The 24,709-nt window shown below is 33.7% G+C and overlaps 1 protein-coding gene across 1 annotated transcript; it reads left to right on the plus strand.

Annotated features, from left to right (window-relative positions):
• Positions 1–561: 561 nt before the first annotated feature.
• On the plus strand, positions 562–15,591 carry LOC119068706 (doublesex- and mab-3-related transcription factor A2). Its single transcript, XM_037172395.1, has 6 exons — positions 562–1,119; positions 4,846–4,947; positions 5,006–5,213; positions 5,313–5,390; positions 14,290–14,656; positions 14,841–15,591. Exons 1-6 carry the CDS (start codon positions 973–975, stop codon positions 15,214–15,216), a joined length of 1,278 nt encoding a protein of 425 aa, XP_037028290.1. The 5' UTR covers positions 562–972; the 3' UTR covers positions 15,217–15,591.
• Positions 15,592–24,709: the final 9,118 nt, after the last annotated feature.

Consider the following 24,709-nt stretch of genomic DNA (forward strand, 5'->3'; position numbering starts at 1 on the left):
ACCAAATACACATAATGTCATTTGAAAGTTTCATAGCACCACCCCTTGAATATCAATACTATGTATTCATATCGAATCCCTTGTCGCCTGCGAAAACAGTTTAATGTGCTATGTGTGTGCTAGAATGCGACAGAAGAGACATGACCAGAAAACAACCCCCGTCACCCCGTCGTGCTCTTGTGCACATAAAATATGAAGGTTGATACATAAATGCCACACCAGACCGTCTCTCTTCAATTGTGGTAACTCAAAAAACTATATCTCTTTTATGCATATAACATATTTTGCTGGCTATATACCCGGTATGACAAGTCTCGCCTATTGAATAACGAGAAACTCTAGTCGGAATATCCAATATTATAACATTTTTTGCTTGAGGTATTTGCTGCTGTTGCTGGTGGTGTTGTTGCTGTTGTTGTTGTTGGTGGTGTTGAGCTTGTGTTAGTAATAGATTTTCATGTGTTCATTTCAGGTCATATAGAGAAGTGTATCCACATACATTTCACAATTTTATACTGTTTTATATTGAACATATTTTTGATTCAATAGATTTGGTTGGTTGGATAAGAAATATTATTTTGGAATTAGTAGCATTTGACTGTTTGTCGGGATGTGACATGTTTCGATCGTAAACGGATATAAATGTTCGCGGTGGAAGTTACGTTTTGTATGTGCATTTGATACATTTCGGTTTGGTGTTTTAGTGAGAAAAACTGAAGAAAAAAACTTCGATATTTGTTTCGTTATTAAATTAGTGAATTTGGATTAATCGAAGAAACAATAAAAATAAGAAACAGGAGAAAAAAAATTCAAGTGCTGGTCTTTCGGGCAACAATATAAAAAAAATCCGCATTTTAATTATAGTTACAAAAACAACAACAATATCGGACCAAATATGGAATTGAATTTATAATTGAAATTTTTGTGAAAGTAGTTGAACAAAAATCTTTCATCATTTTTGAGTTTAATAATATGAGTTTGCCCAGTGGGGTTGATATGACGAATCTTATGTCACAGCATCCCGTGTTGGGAGCCCTGCCTCCAGCATTTTTCTTGAGAGCCGCTTCTGAACGTTATCAACGAACACCAAAATGCGCTAGATGTCGAAACCATGGAGTGGTAAGTAATGTTTATGGAATTCTAAATCTCTTATGGAGATGATTCTGGGACCGACAACCCCTATAGTTCAAATTAGTTGACAGTATTCCGAAAGAGTTCAATAGAAACGAGTCCTTCTTTGGAAGATCTCTATGTCTTTGTCATTTGAACTATTTTTTGCAATTGCTCTATGATGCTTTCAATCATTTATAATCAAAGTTCCTGTTGGCAATTTGATTTGAGTCAGCTTTTAATCGCTACATCAACATCAAAATTAAAACGAATTGCAGTAATACCAGGGGAACTCAAAAAATTTTCGGTAATTACTAAGTATAGGAAATTAAGTACTTCTAAGTTCCATCAGTTCCTAACTCTTCATTAAAACGAGATTATCTATGAATTTTGTAACCAACTGTCGGTAGATTTAGTCATCTGCTGTCGACAACGACGGCAAGAATAAGCTATGAGCTCAGGCTAGTATTGGCTTATATAGCGAAATGTTCGATAAAACTATTGAAGGAATAGATTTTGCATCAAACCAAAGCACTTCAATTATTAGTGGTACTCTGAATAGAGTACTAATACTGGACTGTTTACCATACAAACTTTGAAAATCCATCCTAATCAGTCAGTGTTGTTGCGTTTTGTAAGTGGATGAATCCAGTGTAATGAGAATTGCAAGCGGACACTGTCAATTTTTAGTCAAAAAAATTTGAATACCAAATTTCTAACAAAAGAGGACCCTATTTGACAGCTGTCACTACGACCACTCTTGCTTAATACGTTGATCAAAACTACTGTAAACAAAAAAATATTTAATTATTTTCACGTTACATGCTTCCCGTTTCTAAAAGGTTAAGCCAGAGCACTCTCGTTTGACAGTGCTACGGTTAAGCTAAAGTTTCATTACAGAGTATATCGGTAGTTTGAACGTTTTCTCTGGTTTCTAACTGATGCCAACCCGGAGATCTTTATGAATATTATATAAAGATCTTTTTACCATTCTACACTAAACCCATTGTTTAGTGCAATTCAGAGTGCATTTCTGATTTAAAAAATCTGTTATGCAACTCGAGATCATAATGTTCGAAAACTGCTAACTTTAGATGCCTCTGTTGAAGAAAACGTTGTATGAATTTCGGTGCATACGGTGGGAGAATTATAAGAAGTTATATTTACAACATTTACAATCCAATCGACGTTATTCATTCCACATGCGACTTACACGTTATAATACATATATGTATATATACATGCGTAAATGTCGTAACGTTGGTAACGCATGTGGAATGAATAGCGTCAATTGGATTGTAATTGTTACTTCTTGTAATTCCGAGTCTCTATTTTATTTCACCATCGTACAGAAGTTAAGCTTGAGCTTGAATCAGTAGTATATTATTAACAGTTGCACGTTTCTTATGTGTGCTGTGATTGTACTTTATTTAAAGAGCCTTTTCCAATTCATGTAAGGTGTATTTGGATTTGCATTTGGATTGTGAACCAACATAAAGAAACTATAATTTTAAACATGAACCTTGAGTGACGGTCATTGTGGACATGATTGCACCTAGATTCTGGATACCATTTTTCCATTATAGTCTAAGTAGTTTTATGTACTGATTGAGGACTCGCACATCATGGGCAAAATTTACGTGATCTTAACATTTGATAAACAAGAAGCTACTCGCCCATTAACGATTATATCTGCTGGTTGTTGTTTGATGACAAAATTTTTTTGTATTTCTGTAGTTTAACGGTTAAAGTGTACCCTTACGTCTTGTTACTCTTATTTGTATAAGAACACTATGCTAAGTTTATTGTTTTTCTTTGTCTCTTAATCTCTTAAGAGTGGTCCATAAGATTCGTAACTTTTAAAGTGACAACTGTCAAGCTACGAATTCTTTTACTTATGAGAATTGGCGCCCTGAAGTATTGGAACCTGTGTCATACACAAACATATAAATAGTTATTTACCGCAGGTGAAGAACCAGATAAAATAAACTTTGACTGACTTTTTTAATGGTTGAAATTATTGTCAAAGTTTTAAGACTTGTCAGACTTTTTGCTTTTATTGTTATTGCGCTGATTAAATAATCTAAAAATTTGTGCTCTGTGATTTTATCTCTTTTTTCCAATAATTGAGTCAATTTCTACGTCCATTTCACGGATAATTAAAATATGCTCTCCGATCTATACTGATAAATGTGGTACAAACACACCCTTTGAAACTGTATTGAATATAAATGATAAGATAAAGTACATCAGAAGAAATAAATGGGCGATGCTTGTTATATACATTTTACGTACAATAAAAGAGCCTCCTTGCACGTGCTCGCTAATTGATTAGTAGATGATGTTTAAGCGGTTCATTAAATCATGTGGCTAAAGTGACATTATACTTATATATATGGCGTGGTTGTTATACTGACAATTTTGTGTTACGAAGAAGAAGAATTTTGTGGGAATTGTTTAATGATCTGGCCGTTTAACATATTTTGATAACATTTAAATGGACGACATCTTTGGAAACAGGACAGTTCCGATCAAAGTTTTTATTCTTGTTCAAATGTTGAGAGCATATTATAATTCCATTTTCCTCAGTTAGGAGTGAACAGGGAATGGGAAAATGACTTACAGGACACTGTTGAAAAACGAATTGAGAATTTATCGGAATTTATAATAAAAGCTTTTATGTCAAGCTTTGATAACTTTAAATTTTTAATCAGACCTTTGTTGCTGACCAACCACTGGCAATATTAATTTCAATAAAAGAACAATGGGTGTCTTAGACTCTGCATTTCTTTCGTACAGATAGCATACACATTTTCTTTGTGTGAGTTGAAACACCCAATATAATACTTTCATATTTGAGCTTTTATGTTCTGACCTAGAGAGCAATGTTAATAAATATGATGCCGGTTGTATGTCCTGTATTGGATAAGTTTTGAACACCCATTATATTTAAATGACGACTTTTAAGAAAGTGGTCAAAATGTAAGTTCTCAGTAAAAGTTATTTACCCATTTATTTCGTCGGACGGACGCCTTTGAATTTTTTTTTATTACCAAAAAGTTAAGTTAAATTATAAATTAAATTCTTTAAATCTCTCTCGGTTGTTTTTCTTTAAAAATTCTTGGATTACATGAAGGTTGAATTCAAAAACGATATAAATCGACTTTAGGACAACCGCTCAGCTGGCTCTATATATTTAACTGGGAGTATTCTATGGCTAAACTTTCAAAAACGAAAATTTTAACGCAAAACCTTTTAACACTAAACCCTAATTTCAATCATAAATTATGGTTATGTGTCGTCAACGCATATTAAAACACTTAATGCAAGCACGGAAAGCTCTCAATGCATGCCAATTAAGATCACCCATATAATAACGATAAAAAAAAACCGTGTGCTTGTAGCTGCTAGAAATTATAACGATTCTACCTAACGAACTTCTCATTTGGCGCTACAAATCCACTCAAAGAAAACAAACCATTATTCAATTTGCGAGGAGAAAAAAGGAAATATTTCAGTTCGCATTTAAACAATTTTCTAATTAACAAAATGTGAACAGTATTGCACACATGCAAGTGTAAAAGTCGTACGTCAATATACTGTACGCAAGCGAACAATAGAAAGTTTTTTTTGTTCTATAAATGTTTTTGCTGCGCCTTTTTTAAAAGGTTGCAATTAATTTTTTTTTTCATTGAAAAATTTACAATTTTCTTCTCTGTCGTTTTGCATTATTAGGTGAGTGCTTTAAAAGGACATAAACGGTACTGCCGGTGGCGAGACTGTGTTTGTGCAAAATGTACCCTGATAGCTGAACGTCAACGTGTGATGGCAGCTCAGGTGAGAAATACCTTATTTAGCATATAAACATTCCAAACAATGCATCAAGTATGTGCAGGTTGCATTGCGACGGCAGCAGGCACAAGAAGAGAACGAGGCAAGAGAATTAGGACTGTTATATTCAAGTGTGCCTGGACAACAACAACAACAGCAACAACAATCCGATAGTCAAGCACCACCATCGAGTGGCTACCATTCGGGCATTCCATCGCCACCCAACGACCATGACATCGGACCTAGAGTTCATTTTAGTGGCAGTGAATCGGGTATGTGTTTTTAATTGGGAAGAAAAACATTTTTCGCTCAATTCTAACCACTCGTTTGTGATGGATCATAATAATTTATTCTTTTCTCGTTGTTGTTAGATGTGGAATCACAAAGGATGCGACCTGAACGAATAAGCAATACATATTCACCAGATAGACCAGAAAACGAGAGTCCTGGTAAGTTTATCAAAAAAAAAATCCCATTTCATTTAATCGTTTTCGAAAATTTATGATTTCGACAAAAGGCCCACTTGAACAATAATATCACATTTTGAAATGATACGAAAATTTTGTATAAAAAAAAACATTTTCCCACATAAACATCGTAATGATGTGCACGGATAAAAGGGGTTAAACTTTTTTTACTCTGCATTTACGGTGGTTATTTTATACATCGATCTGGCTATCAGTTTAATAAAAAGAAAGATTTTTCCCTTCGCTGTATGCAGCACAAAATAAGTACACCCAAAGCCCATTCACACACAATAAAGGAGAAAAAAAAACCATATTATAACAAGCATCGAAAAACATCAATTTTTCACATAAGTATTATAGTTCAGCGAGGAGTATCAAGATGATCTCAATTCTATTTCGTATAACCTTATAATACCCAAACATACCAGCGATATATTTTTTCCTTTCTTTCTTTACTCTCTCTCTGTTGTAAAAATATCCTTTGGGGGTGGGTGCATCTGACTTGTTATTTTCATTGAAATAAACGACAAGCAAACATAAAAGACAAACCACTTCACATAGAAGATACACTTCAGATAAATAACGTTATGCTGTTTAGATGCGTGTGTAAACGATCTTCAACAAAAATAAATATCAAATGCCTCTGAGGAGGATAAAATCAAATCAATTTTTTTTGGTTGAATTTGTGTGGAAATTAAAATTTTGGAAGCGAAAAAAATTTGCAACAATTGAAAATTGCTTTGTAAACATTTACGGTTTTTGTGTGCACGACGTCGAGGGTATGTCTATCTATGCACCGCACAATTAATGATGATTTTTTTTTTTGAATGAATGATAGAATGGATACATTGTCTGTTGAGGTAAATCAGCCCCTAAATTAGATACTTTATGGTAACAAGTGTACTCGAAAAAAGAGAAAACATAATTGGGTATTTTGGGATGGATTAGAATTAACAGAAATTGTAAAAAGAATTTTGACCCGACTTGCATTGTAACTTTCAACTAACAATTTAATCTGGACGATTGATGTTTTACATTTGATATCTAAATGTCAATGAACGAACTTTCTGTTTGTGTTTTCGTTTGGATTTTCTGTTCAGAAAATCTGACGTTCTCTATTATTGAATTCAAGAGGGCTGACACACTAGTAATTTTGCGTTGCTGAGGTCAACAATTATGCTGTGTTTTCCATTGTAATCTGGTTTGTAGGATATTTGAAACAACAGATAACGCAGCATTATTATCGATCTCAACAATACAAAATTGGACATCAATAAATGTGTCCACATTACAGTATTTTCCTCTCGTGTGTGCATCTTTTCAATGCATTTAAATGTTCCATGCATCGAAAATCAAGTTTTCATCCCGAAGGTAGGCCCGAAAGTGAGTGAAAGTAGAAACGTGCGACCTTGTTACGCAAATAACTATTAACATCGCGTGTTACAATAGATTCGCTCAATAATTCTGAAGTTTCCAATAAAATTCCACAGTAATTTGAACGACAAGCTTGTAAGGTTGTCTATGGCCAGTTGATTTGAGGCAATTTCACTTGCAACAAGTAAACGTTTCTAAAATCAAGATTCAATATATATTCATGTCTGGTTGAACGAGAAGATGACCTGTTTAGAGAAATAAGCTTCAATACGTCCCCAATTGTAGCTGCATCGATATGTACAACGGAAACTTATTCAAATGTTCTACAAAACATACCACCCTCGTCCTATTGCCAAGCTTTCCACACAGAGTTTCCACATTGAGTTTGTGAGCGGATAATTTCTGAAAAGGTTCGAACGCACTTGATACGTCACGAATGACAAGGTATTTACGAAACTGTTCATTTTTTATGCTGAATGCTGTAGTAACATTCTCAGAACTTGTCCGAAAATTAATGCTTTTGTTGCTGTCGTAGCCAATTTTGTTTTGTTCATTTAATTGTTCATTGAATTTTTCTATTTTGTTATGATCTAATAGCAATGCTCGGAACACGAAACCTTCTCATTATATTTTAGAAACACTTCAATTTTTTCAATTTCATTCAATAACATTTTTAGTATCGACAAAAAAAAAGTTAAACCTCTTCAAGTATCTTGTTTTATTTATTCAACCGTCATCATAGACTAATGTTCCACTCATCGCATCTTCCACGTTAATATTCTCTGTATTCATAATACGAATTTGTTGGCATATATACCAAATATATTCCGTCGTATTTTCAAATACCAAAGTTTGTGCACAAAATACATAAAACGTATTGTGTACATTCTTTGTTTCAAACGTTTTCAATGTCAGCAATCAAGGTGTTGCGATCGATTCGAGTGGACACATTTAACAAAATGTAGTAACACCTAATAATAAAGCTACCAGCAAATTTTTGTGCAAATAAAGTGAAGAACAAATGTGACAAGAACACTTCTTCAAACTTATTCTCATGAGCTAATAAATTCTATACGCAACATTTCTGTTGAATGTTTACACATTCAATGTAGTAGTAATGGGTTCTGGGTGTACTTTGTACTTTTTGTTGGTTTTTCTGTGTCATCCTGACATTCTTTGATGAATGAACCACTGCACCTATAGATTGTAATTATAAATTGATTGACTGTAGTGCTAGAAAATCCTTATTTAGGTAAGAAGCTTCTCTGCACTCTATCCTTTGCTAACTTTGTTTCATCCTCGTCCTCATCATCCATCTCATTCATTTTTGCCTTTTTTGGTTGCTTATTTAATTACAAATGTTGAGAATGTGTCTACTGATTTGCACACTTAAAAAATCAAAATTTCGTATCTCGACTGTTCTATGATTCTGTGATTTTTCTCATTTACCATTTGGAATAGCATACGAAGTAATTGAAATCAGAGAAATGGAGAGGAACTATATTAACAGCTAACAGCTCGACAAAGCAGTATTATCGATTTCTCTGAGAAATGGCTAGACAGAAAGTAAAAAGCCGACTGAATTAGAGGAATACCCACCGGCTTTAATTTTAGATTGAAACTGCCGTTGCGGAAATCAATGAATTTATTGATTTCATTCTCTCTACAGCGATATCTACTGTCTGGTTCGGATTCTGTATGGGAGTTTTCGGTGTAGATTTCCCTAACAAAATTTGCTGAAATTTCTACAAATTACAAGTGGGTTTATCAAATCCTTAGACATTATGATACTTATGGAAATTAAGGTACAGCGTCTTGGCAAAAGTATTTTATTTTTTAACCCTTAGGGAAAGTTCGATACACAATGGTCCCCTGATCACAAAAGAAATGAAGTTCGAAGCTCCCGGGCGCTCATCTGAAAACCGATTTTTCAGTGTCACAGAGCCAGAGTTGCAGACTGTGTTTAAAAAAAATCGATTTAACGATGAAAAATACTGAAAAGTGCTCACGACCATAACTTTTTTCCGAAATTTTTTCTAAAATCAACGCACTTCAAGCAAAAGTGGTACTCTAAATAGGGTACTGAAACTTGACAGTGCTCCATACAAAATTTTACACTGTAAAAAGAGTGGGGATAAAATTTCATACAAAATAGTACTCTATTTGGCAGGTGTCATTAATAGCACTTTTGCTTGAAGTGCGTTGCTAAAATCTATGAATGGAAAGCAAAATAGTCATGCTCATTTTTGAGTGCAAGAGCTTTTAAACGAATATAGGCTCGGAGAAAAGTTTTACCGAGTTGCAGATTTATTGACTTTCTAGTGCGTAGAAAATGGTACAAGAAAATTAATATTTTTTTTAATTTATCACAAAAATTTATGCAAAAACTTGTAATTCTTTTTAGTATTGCTGATGTTAACAGTGCATCGAACCTACCCTACAGCCTTAAAAAATAAAATACTTCTGCCAAAACGCTAGATCCCCAGTGGATATGTTTATAAAAAATTATGTGGAAATCTTCTACTCCAACATTTTATGAAATCGAAAGGGTTAACATTAAAACATATTGGTGTGAATAACACTCATTCCCTTATTAACTTATGAAAAAGTTAAATTAACCCCTCACTACAGGTCCAGTTAGTTACGGCTATTTGTCAATTAAAAAAAAATCGCAAACTGTATTTCAGTCCCCGAATCGCACAAAAAAACGACCGTCATTTCGTTATAAGGTGGACTTTCAAAAAAGTTTTTATTTCACATTTATACGGCTAATTAATTTCAATTTAACTTTATACCACGGTTGCTTTAAAAAAAAAATAATTCCTAAGTTCACAAATAGCGCATATAATTGCGAATAAATGGCACAAAAGAAACCTGCGCCACTTAACAAATTTTAAAATAAATAAAAAAAATACTAAACAATATTTCCATTCTGCTGTACCATTACCATTTTATCGGTAGTGAGTTTGTCGAGTTTTCCCGTAATATTCGTCTGAATGGAGATATATATTGCGTACGAAATGGGTAGCTTTTCTGAATACAGTTTTTGAATTGACCACTTGATATAAAAAACACTGACCATTACTCATATTATGATGTTAAACTGAAATTTTCTATTCAAATACCACCAGTAGGTATTTAATTTGTGTTTTTTTTAAACATTGAATTGTGCTCTGCCGGATAAGTTGTTTTTTTACAGAAAGTTTCAAATGAAAATGTAAAATTGGCTTAAACTTTCCACTCGTTTATATGTATATACTCATAAGAGTACAAAATGTGGAAGAAATTCAATGAAAAATCTGTTCACAAAACCAATTTAATATCGAATACTTTGACTTATAAAATACCTGCGGTGTATTTCCTTTTAAAGAAGAGTCACACGAGTTTCCTGATTGATTTGAGAGAATCTTCTTTTCTGTTAACATTTTCATTCATCAAAACTTTCCGTTTTCTAGAAATTGACTGAAATTTCTTTAAAGAAAACATACTACCATACCACATTATCATAGCACTCTAGCTTTTCGAGTCTTTGGGACCCAAAGTTTGGGTATGTATCCCTTGATAAGATACTGTGTCTCTTCAAAAATTTAAGTTACATCATACACACTATTAAGTCTTCTGATAAAGCGTTGGTCGACATTTCATATATTCCCCTCTTCCATCTCAAACTTTTATAGACACTCGGTTCAACATACTACTACGGGTATGTCTGCATCTACTGGTGATTGCTTCAGAGCGGACAATTTCGCAATTGAAATTGAAATCCTCTTCTACAGTCTTACGACAATTTTCACATGCATAATATCAACAGTTGGTTTTCCTGCAGTTGGGTCAACACGGTAATGTTTTTTTGATTTGAGAGCATCGAGCTGTTATTCTTATATAAAAAGTCTAGTTATGGGAGTACCAATCGATAAAAATGCAAATCATACTAACGATGTAAGACCAGCCTCCACACAGCTTGAGCCACTCTGTAGTGACTGTTCAAGAGTGAATTTGCGAAATCTTCGATTTTAATGGTTGATGGCTCGATGGAATCGTTGTTCCATGCTGAGAAATTCGCGGAACATCTTTTCCCAATTCGGTTTATATTCGGCTGCAGGACTCTTTATGTATAGGCCATTCAATCAAACGATTTGATGTTATGTACAATTGTGAGGCGATACTGATATGATGCACAAATGAATATTCAAACAATTGACAAAAAGTCGTATGGGTGGCAAGCCGAATACCACCAGAAGTCTAGGCTGACCGCTTCCAACAATGTAAGCAAGATTTTTCTGAAACGTCACATTTTTCTCGACGCTCGGTGAACCTTGGGCAGCTTCTCAACTGTTCAGATATTTCGAATCAATGCTTCAATCATACGTTAGCTTGAAGCCTAAGCTCTACTGCAGCAAATAATCATCATATGAAGTGTAACATCTTATCTAATTTGAAGATGATATTGTGCTGGGTTTTGATCATATTTGTATGTGCGCCCTTTAATTTATCACAAAATTTTTCTTCGAGTAGTTCAGTCATTAAAAAAACTTTCAACTTTGTACATTCTCCTCAGTTTTAACCATTTAGATTTTCCTTAAAGGAACATTTCAACTTTTCACAAACAATTTTTAATTATACTCCACACTATATACTATGCTATAACCAGCAAATTATATTCACAATCATTTTATATACCTAAATAAATTAATCGTCAAGTATCTGTATATCGTTGAGCTTGGCTGCTAAATGGAAATCGTTTATTTTAAAGAGTCATCGGAGCAGAGTGTGTGTATTTTGAAATTTATATTCTTTTGTATATGTAAAATAAGTGTCTTAAAACTCTTAAACTTGAATTTCTTGTATTATTTTGTGTTTGGATTGTGTTATTACACTCAAATGATATAATATACAACCAACCCCCCTTGAAACTATACGAAATTTTATTGTTAATGAAAAGCATCGATAGTAACAACTCTTTTCGGATTATTTTTCTTTGCATTGTTTCCAAGAGACTTTGTGGAAATAAATAATTTGAAGGCAGTTAAATGTTCTGAAAAATGTGCCTCATGCTATTTCTTTGTAATTTTAAAAATAAGAGAAAACAGTATGCTAAATGCACTCTTGAAAGTCATTGAGCTTTAAAAGCGATTTAACCGCTAAATACATTGTTCTCTTCCATTGAGTTTATTCTATGAACGGAAAAACACAAAAGTTTTTCGTTTTATTTTCACGCGCCCATTAGATTGCAACTCTGTTTACCAATAGTTTTTCCGGTTTAATATCAGTAATTTGTCTTTTTTTTAACTTAAAAACTCTGCTTTGAAAGTATTAGCATTGTGCCACAAATGGATGAAAATACAAGAGAAAATACAGGAATTGTTAGTGGCAGCAATTAAGCATCATCACTTGTTTGGAACCGATTTCTTTATAGCGGTCTTTCACACACAACCATTTTTAGTGGAAGAAACGTTTCGTCAAATCGGTTGGAATGCAGATTACTAATTCCTTTGACTGATTATCACGTGATCCTAAATAACATTAAAGAAAGTCAAGTCACACAACGAATTTATTCTCAAAATTCAAATTACCTAATAAAATCGATGTTGACGTTCACACGAGACTAAATAAATCCAGCAGGATAAATCTGATTGAATACTGAAATTGAGTAACGTATTGCCCAGAAAACTGTGAAGAAATAATTTATTTGACTTCGGGTTCACAGAGCTGACATGCCAAACGTCTACCTTGGTAGTCTTGGAATACAGTGTCTCATTCAGCTATTCAAAACTTTGAACCATTCGATCGAACATGATTTATTTGATCCAAAAAACGATTAAATTCGACACACATTTTAGACCGAGAGTCCACATGCATATCAGTCCCTCATAAGGCCACGGCCTGACACCTATGTCAAATTGTTAGTTTACTTTATATGGTAGCCCTAGTGTATATCTCAGCTGTCGCGCATTGTAGAAAATCCAAATTGGTGTCAAAATGAAGGAGCCACAAGCGTCGAATGAGATGCCAGAGTAGTTGAAAAATAGATAAAATCGAAAATCGAATTGACGGAAGAATTTAATTCTAAAAATTCTTTAAATGGCCCTAATACCTTCATGTTGACATCAATTTGGATTGTTTACTATATGTGAGAGATTCACAATAGACATACCCATGCTAAAGTCCTTCTAGCGTTAGCATTATTTGCGGGCTCTCGGTCTATTTACAAACACAAGCACAAGCTCTTATTCTTGACGTTGTTGTCGATAACGGGTAACTCACTGTTGTGATGAACGTATCGAACATTGGCCGAAAATCCATTCAAATAGGTGTAGTAGACGTTACGTATTTAATATGCAATTTCTGTTGCATTATACATCACAGCTCATCTGAATGGGCATAGCCAACAGCAAACTATTTTCTCCCCCACATTATAACAATTCAATTTCATAAATTTGGAGCAACCATTCACCACATCACCACTGGTGAGATAGATTATAAATTCAAAAAGTAATAAATATGCCATCATCAGTATACCTACTGGCAAATATATTAATTTGGCTACAAGGAAAAGTATACAATTAAACTTTCCATATAAATTAAAAAAGAAAAATGAAAATAAAATTCCATTATTAATTGACTACGAATATGACATTAAACATCTATAACACAATAAAAAAAAGTTTCGAAACATTATACCCAGCAAGAGAGTGAGAGACTCCGGTTAAAAAACTGGATGAGGGATTTTTATTTATATAATATACAAAAAAAACAGAAAGGGCGGACAACGACAGAAAAAATCTAAAATAAAATATTTTAAAAGTTTTAGCCAGGGGTAGAAGTTCCTCTTTTTTTCTGTGTTGAAATTCTTAAATATTGTCAATGCTAAAATGGCAATAAATTTACTGAAATTACAGCTGCAGATGTTTTAATAATATCTCTTTGTTAATAAACGGTAGGTTCATGATGGTGGAAAGGATATGATTTCGTATATTTATGCTATGAATTAGATGTATATATTTATAAATGGTGTATAGAGACACATATACAACTCGATATGTATTTGGTTGTCTGGATTATTTGACTGAAGACAAGCTATGAATACAATTAACGTTAGAATTGTATTTCGTGATGTACAATGGTTTGAGAGGTGAATTAATTTGATGTATGGCGAACAGAACAATGAAAATTAATTTACATTATATGCTTTTGAAGTACCTACCTTGCCCTGCTATTTGTGTTTTGAATGTGACGGGGTTGTATACTGTGTAAAATACGACATATTATGATGATAAGGGATAAATTGTGAATTCTTTGATTTTTCTTTAATTTGTACTTCCAATTTGTATGTGTAACATTTTATTGGCTACAATGTAATGAGAAACATATGAAGTATGCAAATCACCTTTTTTACCCTTAATTAATTCAAAATGGGAATCATGTCGACTCCATTGTCATAATTCGTAGAGCAGGAAAAATAACCAGTCCCAAGGCAACAAACATTCACTTATACAAATTGTTATAGGTTCGAAACGACAACGAATATCTGTGGAAACGGATCACGACACCGGATCGGAATCATCGCCGAGCAGTCCGCGCCTAAAAAACACATCGTTTTCATTGCCCACAGTTATGTCACCGTCGCAGGCCGGTGCGCCCAGTTCACCGGAATCCGATCTAGATGTTGACTCTGCGCCCGACGAAGCTACACCGGAAAATCTGAGCTTGAAAAAGGACGATTCCACGTCGCCGCCATCAACACCGTCAGACAATTTGAATATATTGCGTCATGTTGGTAATAACAATGGACATGGAGGATTTTTGCCATATCATCAAGCGCAGTTTATGGGCTCGTTGCCATCTCAACGCTCACCGATCGATGTTTTGCTAAGGTAAGTTTCACATTTTTCTCCTGTAGAATTTGATCAGGGAAGAACTTGCGATAAACAGACTTCACTTCACATGTTTATCGAATCGATTTCCTGCTATTTAGAGTTAAATCATTCCCATCGTGTTTTTTCGCTCGATCAACGTGGCTGTTGTTTACAGAATTTCTTTCTTCTTCTCATCCATTAGAGTATTTCCTACACGACGTCGTAGTGAAGTGGAAACGCTTCTACAGAAATATCGAGGAGATGTGGTACAAGCAATGGAGGCGATGTTATCAGGTGACGAAGCTTTGCATGCAATGCCAGTACCAGCCCCATCGCCACCATTCTCCGTAAAATCAGCCTTTTCTCCTTTGGTACCGCCCGGTGTTTTCAATTCAGCCGTTGGTCGATATCCCATATTTCAACAACAGCAACAGCAGCAGCAACAACATAAAAGATTCCTAGCGGCTCCATACACAGGTACGGGTTTCTTATCGACAATTATTCAGTCCGAACCGGATCAATCGGAATCGAATGGCAATGGTGATCGATGCGGTAGCGGCGGTGATTCGCAAGAATGATTATGATTCTATGATGGATTTGATTTTTAATAGATATAAAACGGGTTAACCGAACCAGATTATGATTATTGTGAACGAAACGTTAAACGTGCGCAGATTCTGTCTATGTATAATTTTTGAATTTGAAGAGGTAAACAAAATGAAAAGTATTTAGTGAAAAGTGTTTTTCAATTTATATGTTGAGAATTGAAAGTAAATATTGCAAATTAGCTGTGTAGTGTTTGTACATATAATAAAACAAAAAAACAATTTAAGTGATTTTTCATCAGAAAATTCGTTAAATAATTAAGGTAAACTTTAATAATGTCTGCGAGAGGTGCTCGTTTTTTCTCCGTCAGGAAAAAGCTTTTAAAAAGAAACAATAGTTTTCTTCAAGACCAAGGATTATTTTTTTTAAATTTTCCCTTCAAAAATGTTTTCACTCGTCAAAAATAAAGTTTCACCAAAAATATTTACAGAACAGCCTTTTAGTGAACGATTAGCAAGTGTAATTGTGTTTAGGATAATTCTCAGTCTAATAATTTTTTGAATCTCACAAAATTTCATTTTACAATGGTAATGACATGTTGGGTGAAGGAATCGAAAACTCGCATTAAACACTTGTTCATTTTTGAATCGAATTTAGCGGAGTTTTGACAAACTGGCGTTTATTGAAGCACATTTAAAAATGTTGAGGTAAACGTATCAAGTGACCGTTATGACCATTATTTCGATCTGAGTGAAAATTAAATATATCTTTCGACGTTTCGCATTAACATATATTTTAAAATTATCATTTTAACTCATCAGACCATGGCAGTCGACAATGGTTGATACAATGCTATAACCGAATTGCACGCGAACTAGCGAATCATAAATGAAATTTGAACTCATCACCAAACCTACTAATTCGTTTGGCCAGTCTGTCGCGAAGTTACCGCAAAGCAAATACGTGTGAACATATAAAATTTTTATATTTGTTGAATGGTTACCCAACAGAATGACAAAGTCATCATTAATTTTACCAGTCACAGGTTTGAAGCATATTATCATTGTAATTGTCGGTCTCGGTCGACTCTCCTTTTGCGGTCTCTTTAAAGATTGTCAACAGATTCGAACAATTTGTTTTTTATTTTGTTATTTAGGACCGTGCTAGAAAGAACTCACAGCTTATTTACATCGCAGCTCTCCATCTTAATGCAGACAAATTTCAATGTATTCCATTCGAAGTGTTTTAGACAAAAGTTGTAAGCTTACGATTGTCAGTGAAAAAATTTTGCGCTTCTTTTCAGCTCAAAAGATAAGCGGTAGTATTTGTGTTACTTGTTAAAATTCCAAAAATTGTTGCAAAAATTTCAAAATTAATCGTTTTCTTAGTCATGACATAAAATAGAATTCTACTATATGCCACATTTGAATCTCACAAAACTGCATGATTACTGTCCATTTTTTCCATATTCGCAAATCGCATCAGTTCCATACACTCATTCACACATATTTTTTAGACTTTGAAGTACTAGATTTAAAACAACGCTCAAATACTTTCCACCACACTCACCTGAATCTAGTATTTCGACACCAAAATGCATATTAAATGGTTCATAACAGGCCCATCTGAGGCTTAGGTGCAGGTTAAATTCCACCCACTCATTCTGTACTATCACATGGAATAAGTAAACAGAAAAAAATCGACGCAGAAAAGTTTCTAAGATAATTTTGTTGACTTTAGAAGCTTTTTCTTAGCCAGAACGAAAAAAAAAGAATGCGATCACCTCTACCAATGAATATGTACACTCGTGCGAAGTATACGAAGAAAAGCTTTACCAGAGGTAAATATAAAAACTGTGGTTTAGACACAAAACCATCAAGTGTATTTAAGTGAAAGTAAGTTTAATTGTTGCCACGAACTATAAATATTTTTTTTATTGAAAATGATAAAGACTACTCGTCGTATTTCAATGACAGAACCGACCAGAAAATAATTAAAAACTTTTTATCGAGAACACTGTGGACCGAAGGTGGTGGTTTCATTTTATCATTTTCAGTAAAAAAAAGTTCATTACAGTTCAATTAACTTAGGGCATGTGCCAACCCCCTTTGAAACAATAAGAAAAAATTGTTTTTTCTTTTAAATTTAGCTAATTATTTTTAAGGTTTGTTTCTGGCTTCTTTTTACTCTCTCATTACAATTTAAAATTAGCGTTAAAGAAATACATAGCATCTCTATAAAGTAAAATAAACAAATAAAAAAAAACAACAAACATTTAACTAGGTACTTCTCTATTATAATAAAATATGTATAAAAATGCTCATGTATACGATGTAGAACAATAAAAAATATATTACAATATCGAAGCGGATGTGTGTTTTTCGTTGTTGAAGTTGAAGACGTGATTCATATTACTATTTTTGTGAGGTTTCACCAAGTTTAGATATTTTCCGATCCTTCGAGTACAATAAAATCTAAATATCTACTCCAAATCTTGGATCCAACTTACGAATTTATTTAACTATAAAGCTCCGATCGTATGATTTAATCCACAAAATAAGCTGAAAACGATAAAATAAAAAGAAGTTTTAAAAAATGTTTTTAAAAAAATTTCTGGGAAAATGTATCTGAAACTTTCTCCAAGTGAATCGTGCAAGCGGCGGATCTCTTTTCGGTTATGATAAGGCTAAAATAAAATGATATCGGGACTGATTTGATATCCCAACTCTCCCTATTCTCCCTATAACGTTGAGACCTTCGCGCATACACCCGGTCTACTTAACAGCCCTTTAACCTGTCATAGCGCGCATACACCCGGTCTACTTTACAGCCCTTTAACCTGTCATAGACAGCAAGTATATTATATAAGAAAATCGATACATGAGACGGACAATCGAGGCTTGCCGAAATTGCCTCTCATGTATCGATATCCTATTTTATCATATAAACGAGACAACAACAGTTGCACTTGTCAATAATTTCCATTTATACACCTGGACAGCCGTTTTATCCGTCTAGTTAAATAACTATGACGTCACAACATGGCGCGAGTTCGATAATAGTACATTACTGCTATAAGGCTGTATATAAGAGACGTGTACGTATACGAGCGCTTGCGCGAGTATTAGTACGAATCTCTTATATACGGCCTTATATCAGTGAGGTATTTTATCGCAGTAGGTAAACATCTCTTTTTCTAGTGATATAATTTTGCTTGCAAAACCTTTAGCTCTCTAGGGTAAATTTGTTGACTCTTATGTAATGTACGTCGTGTACGTCGCACAATACTCACACACCGTATGCGATAAACAATTTTACTATCTGATCTATTACTTCATTTGATCAAAGGTTTTCAAAGATTGAATTCAGAAATCTTTTACTTCATTTTTTTAAACACACACGCCTTTTGCTATATAATACCTTATTAGTTGAAGCTTCAAGCTTGTCGTTTATTATTGCTGTCGATGTCCATAGCAGATGTTAGCAGGTTAATTATGAATTTGTCGATCAAAGCGTTTTGCAACTTACGAAGATACTTACCGGTAAGGAACCATAAACTGTGATAATAAGAAATTAAAAGGGGATAAAGACACCTTTTCACGAACAAAAAAAAAATTGATGGAATCACGAATCGTCATATCATTTTTATCTCTGCTTTTTCCATATATTTTTCACGTAAGTGATTTTTGCTTCAGTTTACGCCAATAATTGCCAATAGTAGTAATACCATCATAATTCTACGAAGTAGTTATAATCTGTTACGGACGGTTACCATCTGTTCTCGATAACGACTCTATGAATAAACGACAAGGACTAACTAATGGGGTTCTATATAGCAAAAAGCATGTTCAGAAATCAGTCTCTTAAATATAGTTAGATCAAAGCTGAAGTAATAGATCCGGTAGTAAAAAGACTGATATCTTTCGTTTCACAAACAACTTAGCACTGTTGTACAGTATACTTGCGTCTCGATTAAAATTTGGTACATAGATCTCGAAGCAGGGGTAGAAAATTTATTGTAAACTGTACCCAAAATATAAAACTCTATCGATCAACAGAAAGCCAGGACAGATGATGTTCACAGTGTGAAATTCACACACAGCAACAATTTACTTTCAACTGAAGCTAAAACCGAAATCAAAAGTTGAAAAGAAAATTGCAGAAGGACATCCTTAAATGACTTTGAAATTATTCTAAAATAAGCTTTAAAAATCCAACATTGTATTTACTCCACAATCTTTTCGCTAATTTCTTTGACGACAGCACATCTCGTTCAACAGAAAGTAGCAAAAACAATGAAGCACCGGAAATGTAAATTAAATATTGTTATAATAAGCATTTTTCTCTCTCTCTCAACAAAACGATCTTCTGAATTTGTTCACTGCGGGCGTTGATTTAAATGTTCCAAAATCTAAATAGAAACCTTTTCAGCTTTTTTTTAATGGAACTAAACACTTACTTTTGTCATATTTACAAAGCAATCAAAAGAAATAAAAAATTTCTGATTTTTTTCTTACCCATTTTAAATTGTGTTTCGTCGAGGGCAAACAGTTATTTCTATAAAACACAATATTTTCCTATTTGTATAAGGTGACATTTTTACCGTAAAAAGAGTAGAAAAAATAAACAGCAAAGAGCAAACCGACCTATAATAATCACATCAAATGGATAGAAACTGACTTACCAGCCAAAAGTAGAAGAATAAAAAAAATAATTTGTTTGATGTTTGTTCAGAAATGCCTACGCTCAAAGGTATATTTCTATTATAATGTATATCAACCTGAAGGTAAGCTTCGAAACAATAAAGGTATCAAAACTTAGTGCTGCTGGTTGTTCCAACACAGTTAAATATTATTTTTTATTTGCTTAAAATTAAAACGAAAAAACCACTTGAAAAATATTATTTTTGGTTATTTTTCTCAAACAATTGTTGGGTATATTATACACCTTATACACCACGGTGCGGTTTTATTCTTTTGATATTTGACCTCTGTTCCTGTTGCATTCGCATTGTATAATAACCTTAATGTAGCAAAATATCGTCATATGAAAAACTATGCTATAAATGGCATAACATTTATTTAATTTGGCCGATGATTATACTGATTGAAGTAAATATTTATTTTTCTCTGTGATTCTGAGATTTTAGGACCAGGATATTTTGATCGAAAATCATCTAGACATCTCGATGCAATCGGAAATTGATTTTAATTTTTAAATCTATAAATATATGCTTCCATATTGAACTGGAACCAACGAGCAAACTTCTCTACAAAAGTCTCTCATGGGGTTCAGGGAAACTTTTGTGAAAAAGCACCACAAAATCAGAATCTTTTACCATGACTTAAGTCAGCAGTGGTAAGTAATCTTTCTAGTTTTGCGTCAATAAATTTTCTAATGGTTTTATGGACTTATATGGAGTCCATGCAAACTTTGGCCATTTTTACCGACCGCAGAAGCAAAACGCTACTGTGGAATCACCTTACATTGGGTTGTTTTCATTTCGTAAAAGCTGTTTCTGATTGTGCTGTGGCCAAACTTCGTAGTGAAAACCAAATTAAACATTATCAATGGCTGTGTCATCTGATATCGGCATGACTATGAAAATAGGGGTTAAGGTCTTCTAAGGGTTTCTATGCGACAATCTTGAGGTAAAGGCAATCAAGTAAAATCAACTTTATATCAAAATTGACGAAAAAAAGTTGAGTTTTCGTGTGAATTTTGTTGATCCGAGGCGAAGCCGAGGTCAATAAATACACGAAAACGAGACTTCAACTTTTATCCCGAGTTATGTAATGGATTTTAGATGCTTTTGAAACCCTAAACCAAATTTCCCTAGGTGTGTAATAACCCACTTTAAGCCCTACGTAAAACAAAAGCATGTAAAATATAATCACACTACAGTACAGTAGTAGATGTGTAATTTTTTCACTACACCCTCGGTAAACAAGTCATTACTTACTTTGAGCGTAAAAAATGATTTTGCGATGAAATTGTTTGGAACTTTGTATCCTGATACAAAATAAAAAGTTAAGAACAAGGACTTCTTTACTATTGTTTCAATCTCTAGGCTACACATAAATAGATAAAAGTAACAGACTCATAATTTGCTGACTGGTGTTATACTTTATTACCTGTCCTGTATTTAAACAAGTGACTGTAATTGAGACAATTTACAATTAACAGTGGCTAACAATTGAAGCCCAGCCACGTATTCACTTTAAAATTACTAGAACCCAACAAATCAGCAACAAAGGGGCTACAAATTAGCTAAAAATCGAAATAAATAAATCGCTGTTTCCCCGCTCGAAATGAGATTGTAATTGTATACATAGAACGAATTAAATGTTGAAAGCAACAGAGGTACAGGCCTAAGTATTTCGAGGACTATGTTAACAAAACATGAGTTCCGTTTAGTGTACATAGATATATCAGATAGACAATGAAACAACCCGGTCCAAAATTACGCATCCCCAACAACATAACCATGATTACACACGTTAGTTTCGATATAAAATGATTTAAACATATTAATCGTTTGTATTGTTTTGTCTCCATTGTCAGAGCATTTAATCTCCTTGAAAATTACGTTGAAATTATTGTTGCCGTAATGTCTGCTGAACACAGTTCCAAAAACCTGAACAGAGATATCTGCTCAATGCCAAAGATGTAGTGCTCAGCATTATGGATATACATAATGTATTGTGTGTACACTGCACGTTATTATTTGTTTATTAATTTGTGAAGGACGCTGGCATGATTTATCAGCATATTATATTTTGGTTCCGCGTGACTTGCTAGAAGTGAAAGTAGATGACAATGATAGAATGCGATGGAAACACAATTTTTTTGGAGACGAAAAAAAAACATTTAAAATTTCAAATCAGGAAAACAATTACATGCACGGTTACCTTATCCGTTTTCGTACAGTTGATGCATTTAGCATTTTAAAAATACATTCGAGCCATACGACCATACGTGCGCGTATACACATTTGTACACTTAATGCAAACCATAAACACATCAAGAGCTCAATCAATTAAATTAAATTCGAATCATGTTATTAAAACCTTCTCACAGCATTTTCCACATAAATTTATATCCGTTCACATCCGTACACCCTATATTAAGAGCATTGATAAATGCAAGGGTGAAGATTGAAAATTTACTCATCGTTACAAATTCGCAGTATATTAATACAGAAAATGAAAAGCCAAAAGTTGCAACCCCTATATTATATGGATATATATGTATATTGTGTCCCATCTCCTTATAAATATCTATAACATATACAACAAAATTTTTCAAATATAAAAATTCAAGCGTGCCAGAGAAATATCTGCGGGTGACATTCCTAACACTAGACAATGTGTATAAAATTATTGGGGACAATATAATCTTCTATACAATAAATTTTAATATGAGGATGTGGATTACTGTAATGTAATCTATTTGTAGTTGAATTGTATGTTCGGAAAGTTCAAGCATCTTTTTCAAATTTGGTTAATTTTGTATACATTTTATGTGGAATGCGGATTTGAACGGAGAGAAAGAGAGTTAGAGTGTGAGGGTGCCGAGGTAAAAATTGATTAAATTTGGATTATTTTCGAATAATCTTTGTCTTTGACTTTTAAATTAAATTTTATTTGGAAAATTTGATTTATGTGCAAAGGCAAATTGAAATGCGTTTCAGCTGGTTGACATCAAATATGCTGGGCGCTTGCACTGGTATATTATATTAGGCTAATACTTTAATGCCGACCAAGGGTTGCAGGTTGCATATGTTTTGCAATCAAATTGATTAAATGCGTGAGTGTCTTCCTCCCGCTTCGGTTCACTAAATTGACTGTGTGGTTTGCTACGTACAAAATTAAAATATTTAATTGGTTAAGTATATCCGGAGATTTTATGTCATATAGAATGATGAATTGTTGTAAATTGTATCAAGCAGTGCCGCCACTACCAGAGGCGGATTAAGATTTTCAGCGCCGACCATTTCAGTATCTATGATACAGGCTCGTCATATAACCCAATCACTTTGTACATTGACAAATATAACAACAAAAATTGAAATGGAAAAAGTGTACGGTAGCTCAATTGGTTTGAGCATCACCCCGGCAAGGTGAAGATCCTGGAGTCGTGTCCCACATATGCTTCAATTTTTAATTTTTAATTATATGTCCACAAGCACACTACATTACCATACCACCGACTCATATGATACTCTGATGGTCCGTTGAAGCAAACGGTAACTGGAATACCTATCCTTTTTTTTGCCGTCCTCTCACTAAAATGAAATGGTACCGAAAGTGTAAGTGTTTCGAAAATATTCTTCACGAAACGAAACATCTATTCCTTTCGTTTGAAGTGTTTACATTGTACGGTTGACTTTATATCAGTTTTCAAAATTTGGTTTTTCAAAATAAGCGAGTTGATCCGTGAACTTCATAAAATCTATTTAATGTTTCTTAGATTACTAAGAATAATAGTTAAAATAACCCATAGTCAATTTTTATTGAAATTCACTTTTGTTGATGAAACATCCACGTTTTTCTTAGCGTTTAACAGACGGGAAGAATATATTAGCAGCTTTACTATCGGATTAATTACTTCGTTTGACCTACGTATTTTTAAGATAATGATTTTAAATCTCTTACTTCATTTTTTGAACAGGCGTTTTGCTATAAAGACAGCATTAGTCAGAGCTGGTCGTTTATTCATGAAGTCGTTATCGATAACAGATGACAACTATCCTAGACAGCAGACTGTAGAGTGTAGACGTGCCTCGTTGAAATTAGTTTTAGGAGGAAAAAAAATGTCAAAAATAGATCGACAGTTGTATACAACAGCATTCCTTAAATTGATATTTTGGTAAAAATATGACATTTTGAGAAGAAGAAACAACACCATCAATTATGCGTATTCCGATTTTCCCTTATTCTCCTGACCCACATAAACACAAAAAAAAAACGTTTTCATGCCTTGGGGCCAAAGTCGAGGTCAATTTTAGCGAGTGCGAGTTGCAGACCGAACGAAGTGACCAATCACACAGATACTATAAAAATTAAACAAACATGAACTAAGGGTGCGAAATCGATTAAAGGATTTTTGTTGAAACCAGAGTCTTTCCTATTTGTTTCTGACCTAGACGGTCGATTTTGGTTGACAAATCTATTAATGAGCATTCAAGATCCTCGCCCTTCATGAGTCCTAATTACCTTAATAATAAACACATGAATCTGGAAAATCAAATTAAGCGAATATTGGAAACCATTCCGACATACCACATTACAACAAGGCGAGTCTCAATTCTGAAGAGATTAGAAATCTACAAATTAAGTGCATTGAGTGTTTTTCATCTCAACTTAGCTTCAACTTCTGAAGTGATTTTCTCTATGTGAAAATTTCACATTTATTGGTTGTTATTTGATCAATTTTAGTTCCACACTTGTGTAAGCTCAGGCGGCGGCTCATTTGGTGTCAAAATGTAAAAAAAATCCCTCAGTTCAAACCACGACAGAGTAA

This window comes from Bradysia coprophila, assembly GCF_014529535.1.
Source record: "Bradysia coprophila strain Holo2 chromosome X unlocalized genomic scaffold, BU_Bcop_v1 contig_20, whole genome shotgun sequence".
NCBI classification, from domain to species: Eukaryota; Metazoa; Arthropoda; class Insecta; order Diptera; family Sciaridae; genus Bradysia; species Bradysia coprophila.

What these genes read in the sequence shown, in the direction of transcription:
- LOC119068706 (XM_037172395.1), top strand. Translation starts at nt 973, where the DNA reads ATGAGTTTGCCCAGTGGGGTTGATATGACGAATCTTATGTCACAGCAT. An exon ending in GATGTCGAAACCATGGAGTG is followed by an intron (nt 1,120 to 4,845) that starts GTAAGTAATGTT and finishes TTGCATTATTAG; the next exon opens with GTGAGTGCTTTAAAAGGACA. An exon ending in CCGATCGATGTTTTGCTAAG is followed by an intron (nt 14,657 to 14,840) that starts GTAAGTTTCACA and finishes CTCATCCATTAG; the next exon opens with AGTATTTCCTACACGACGTC.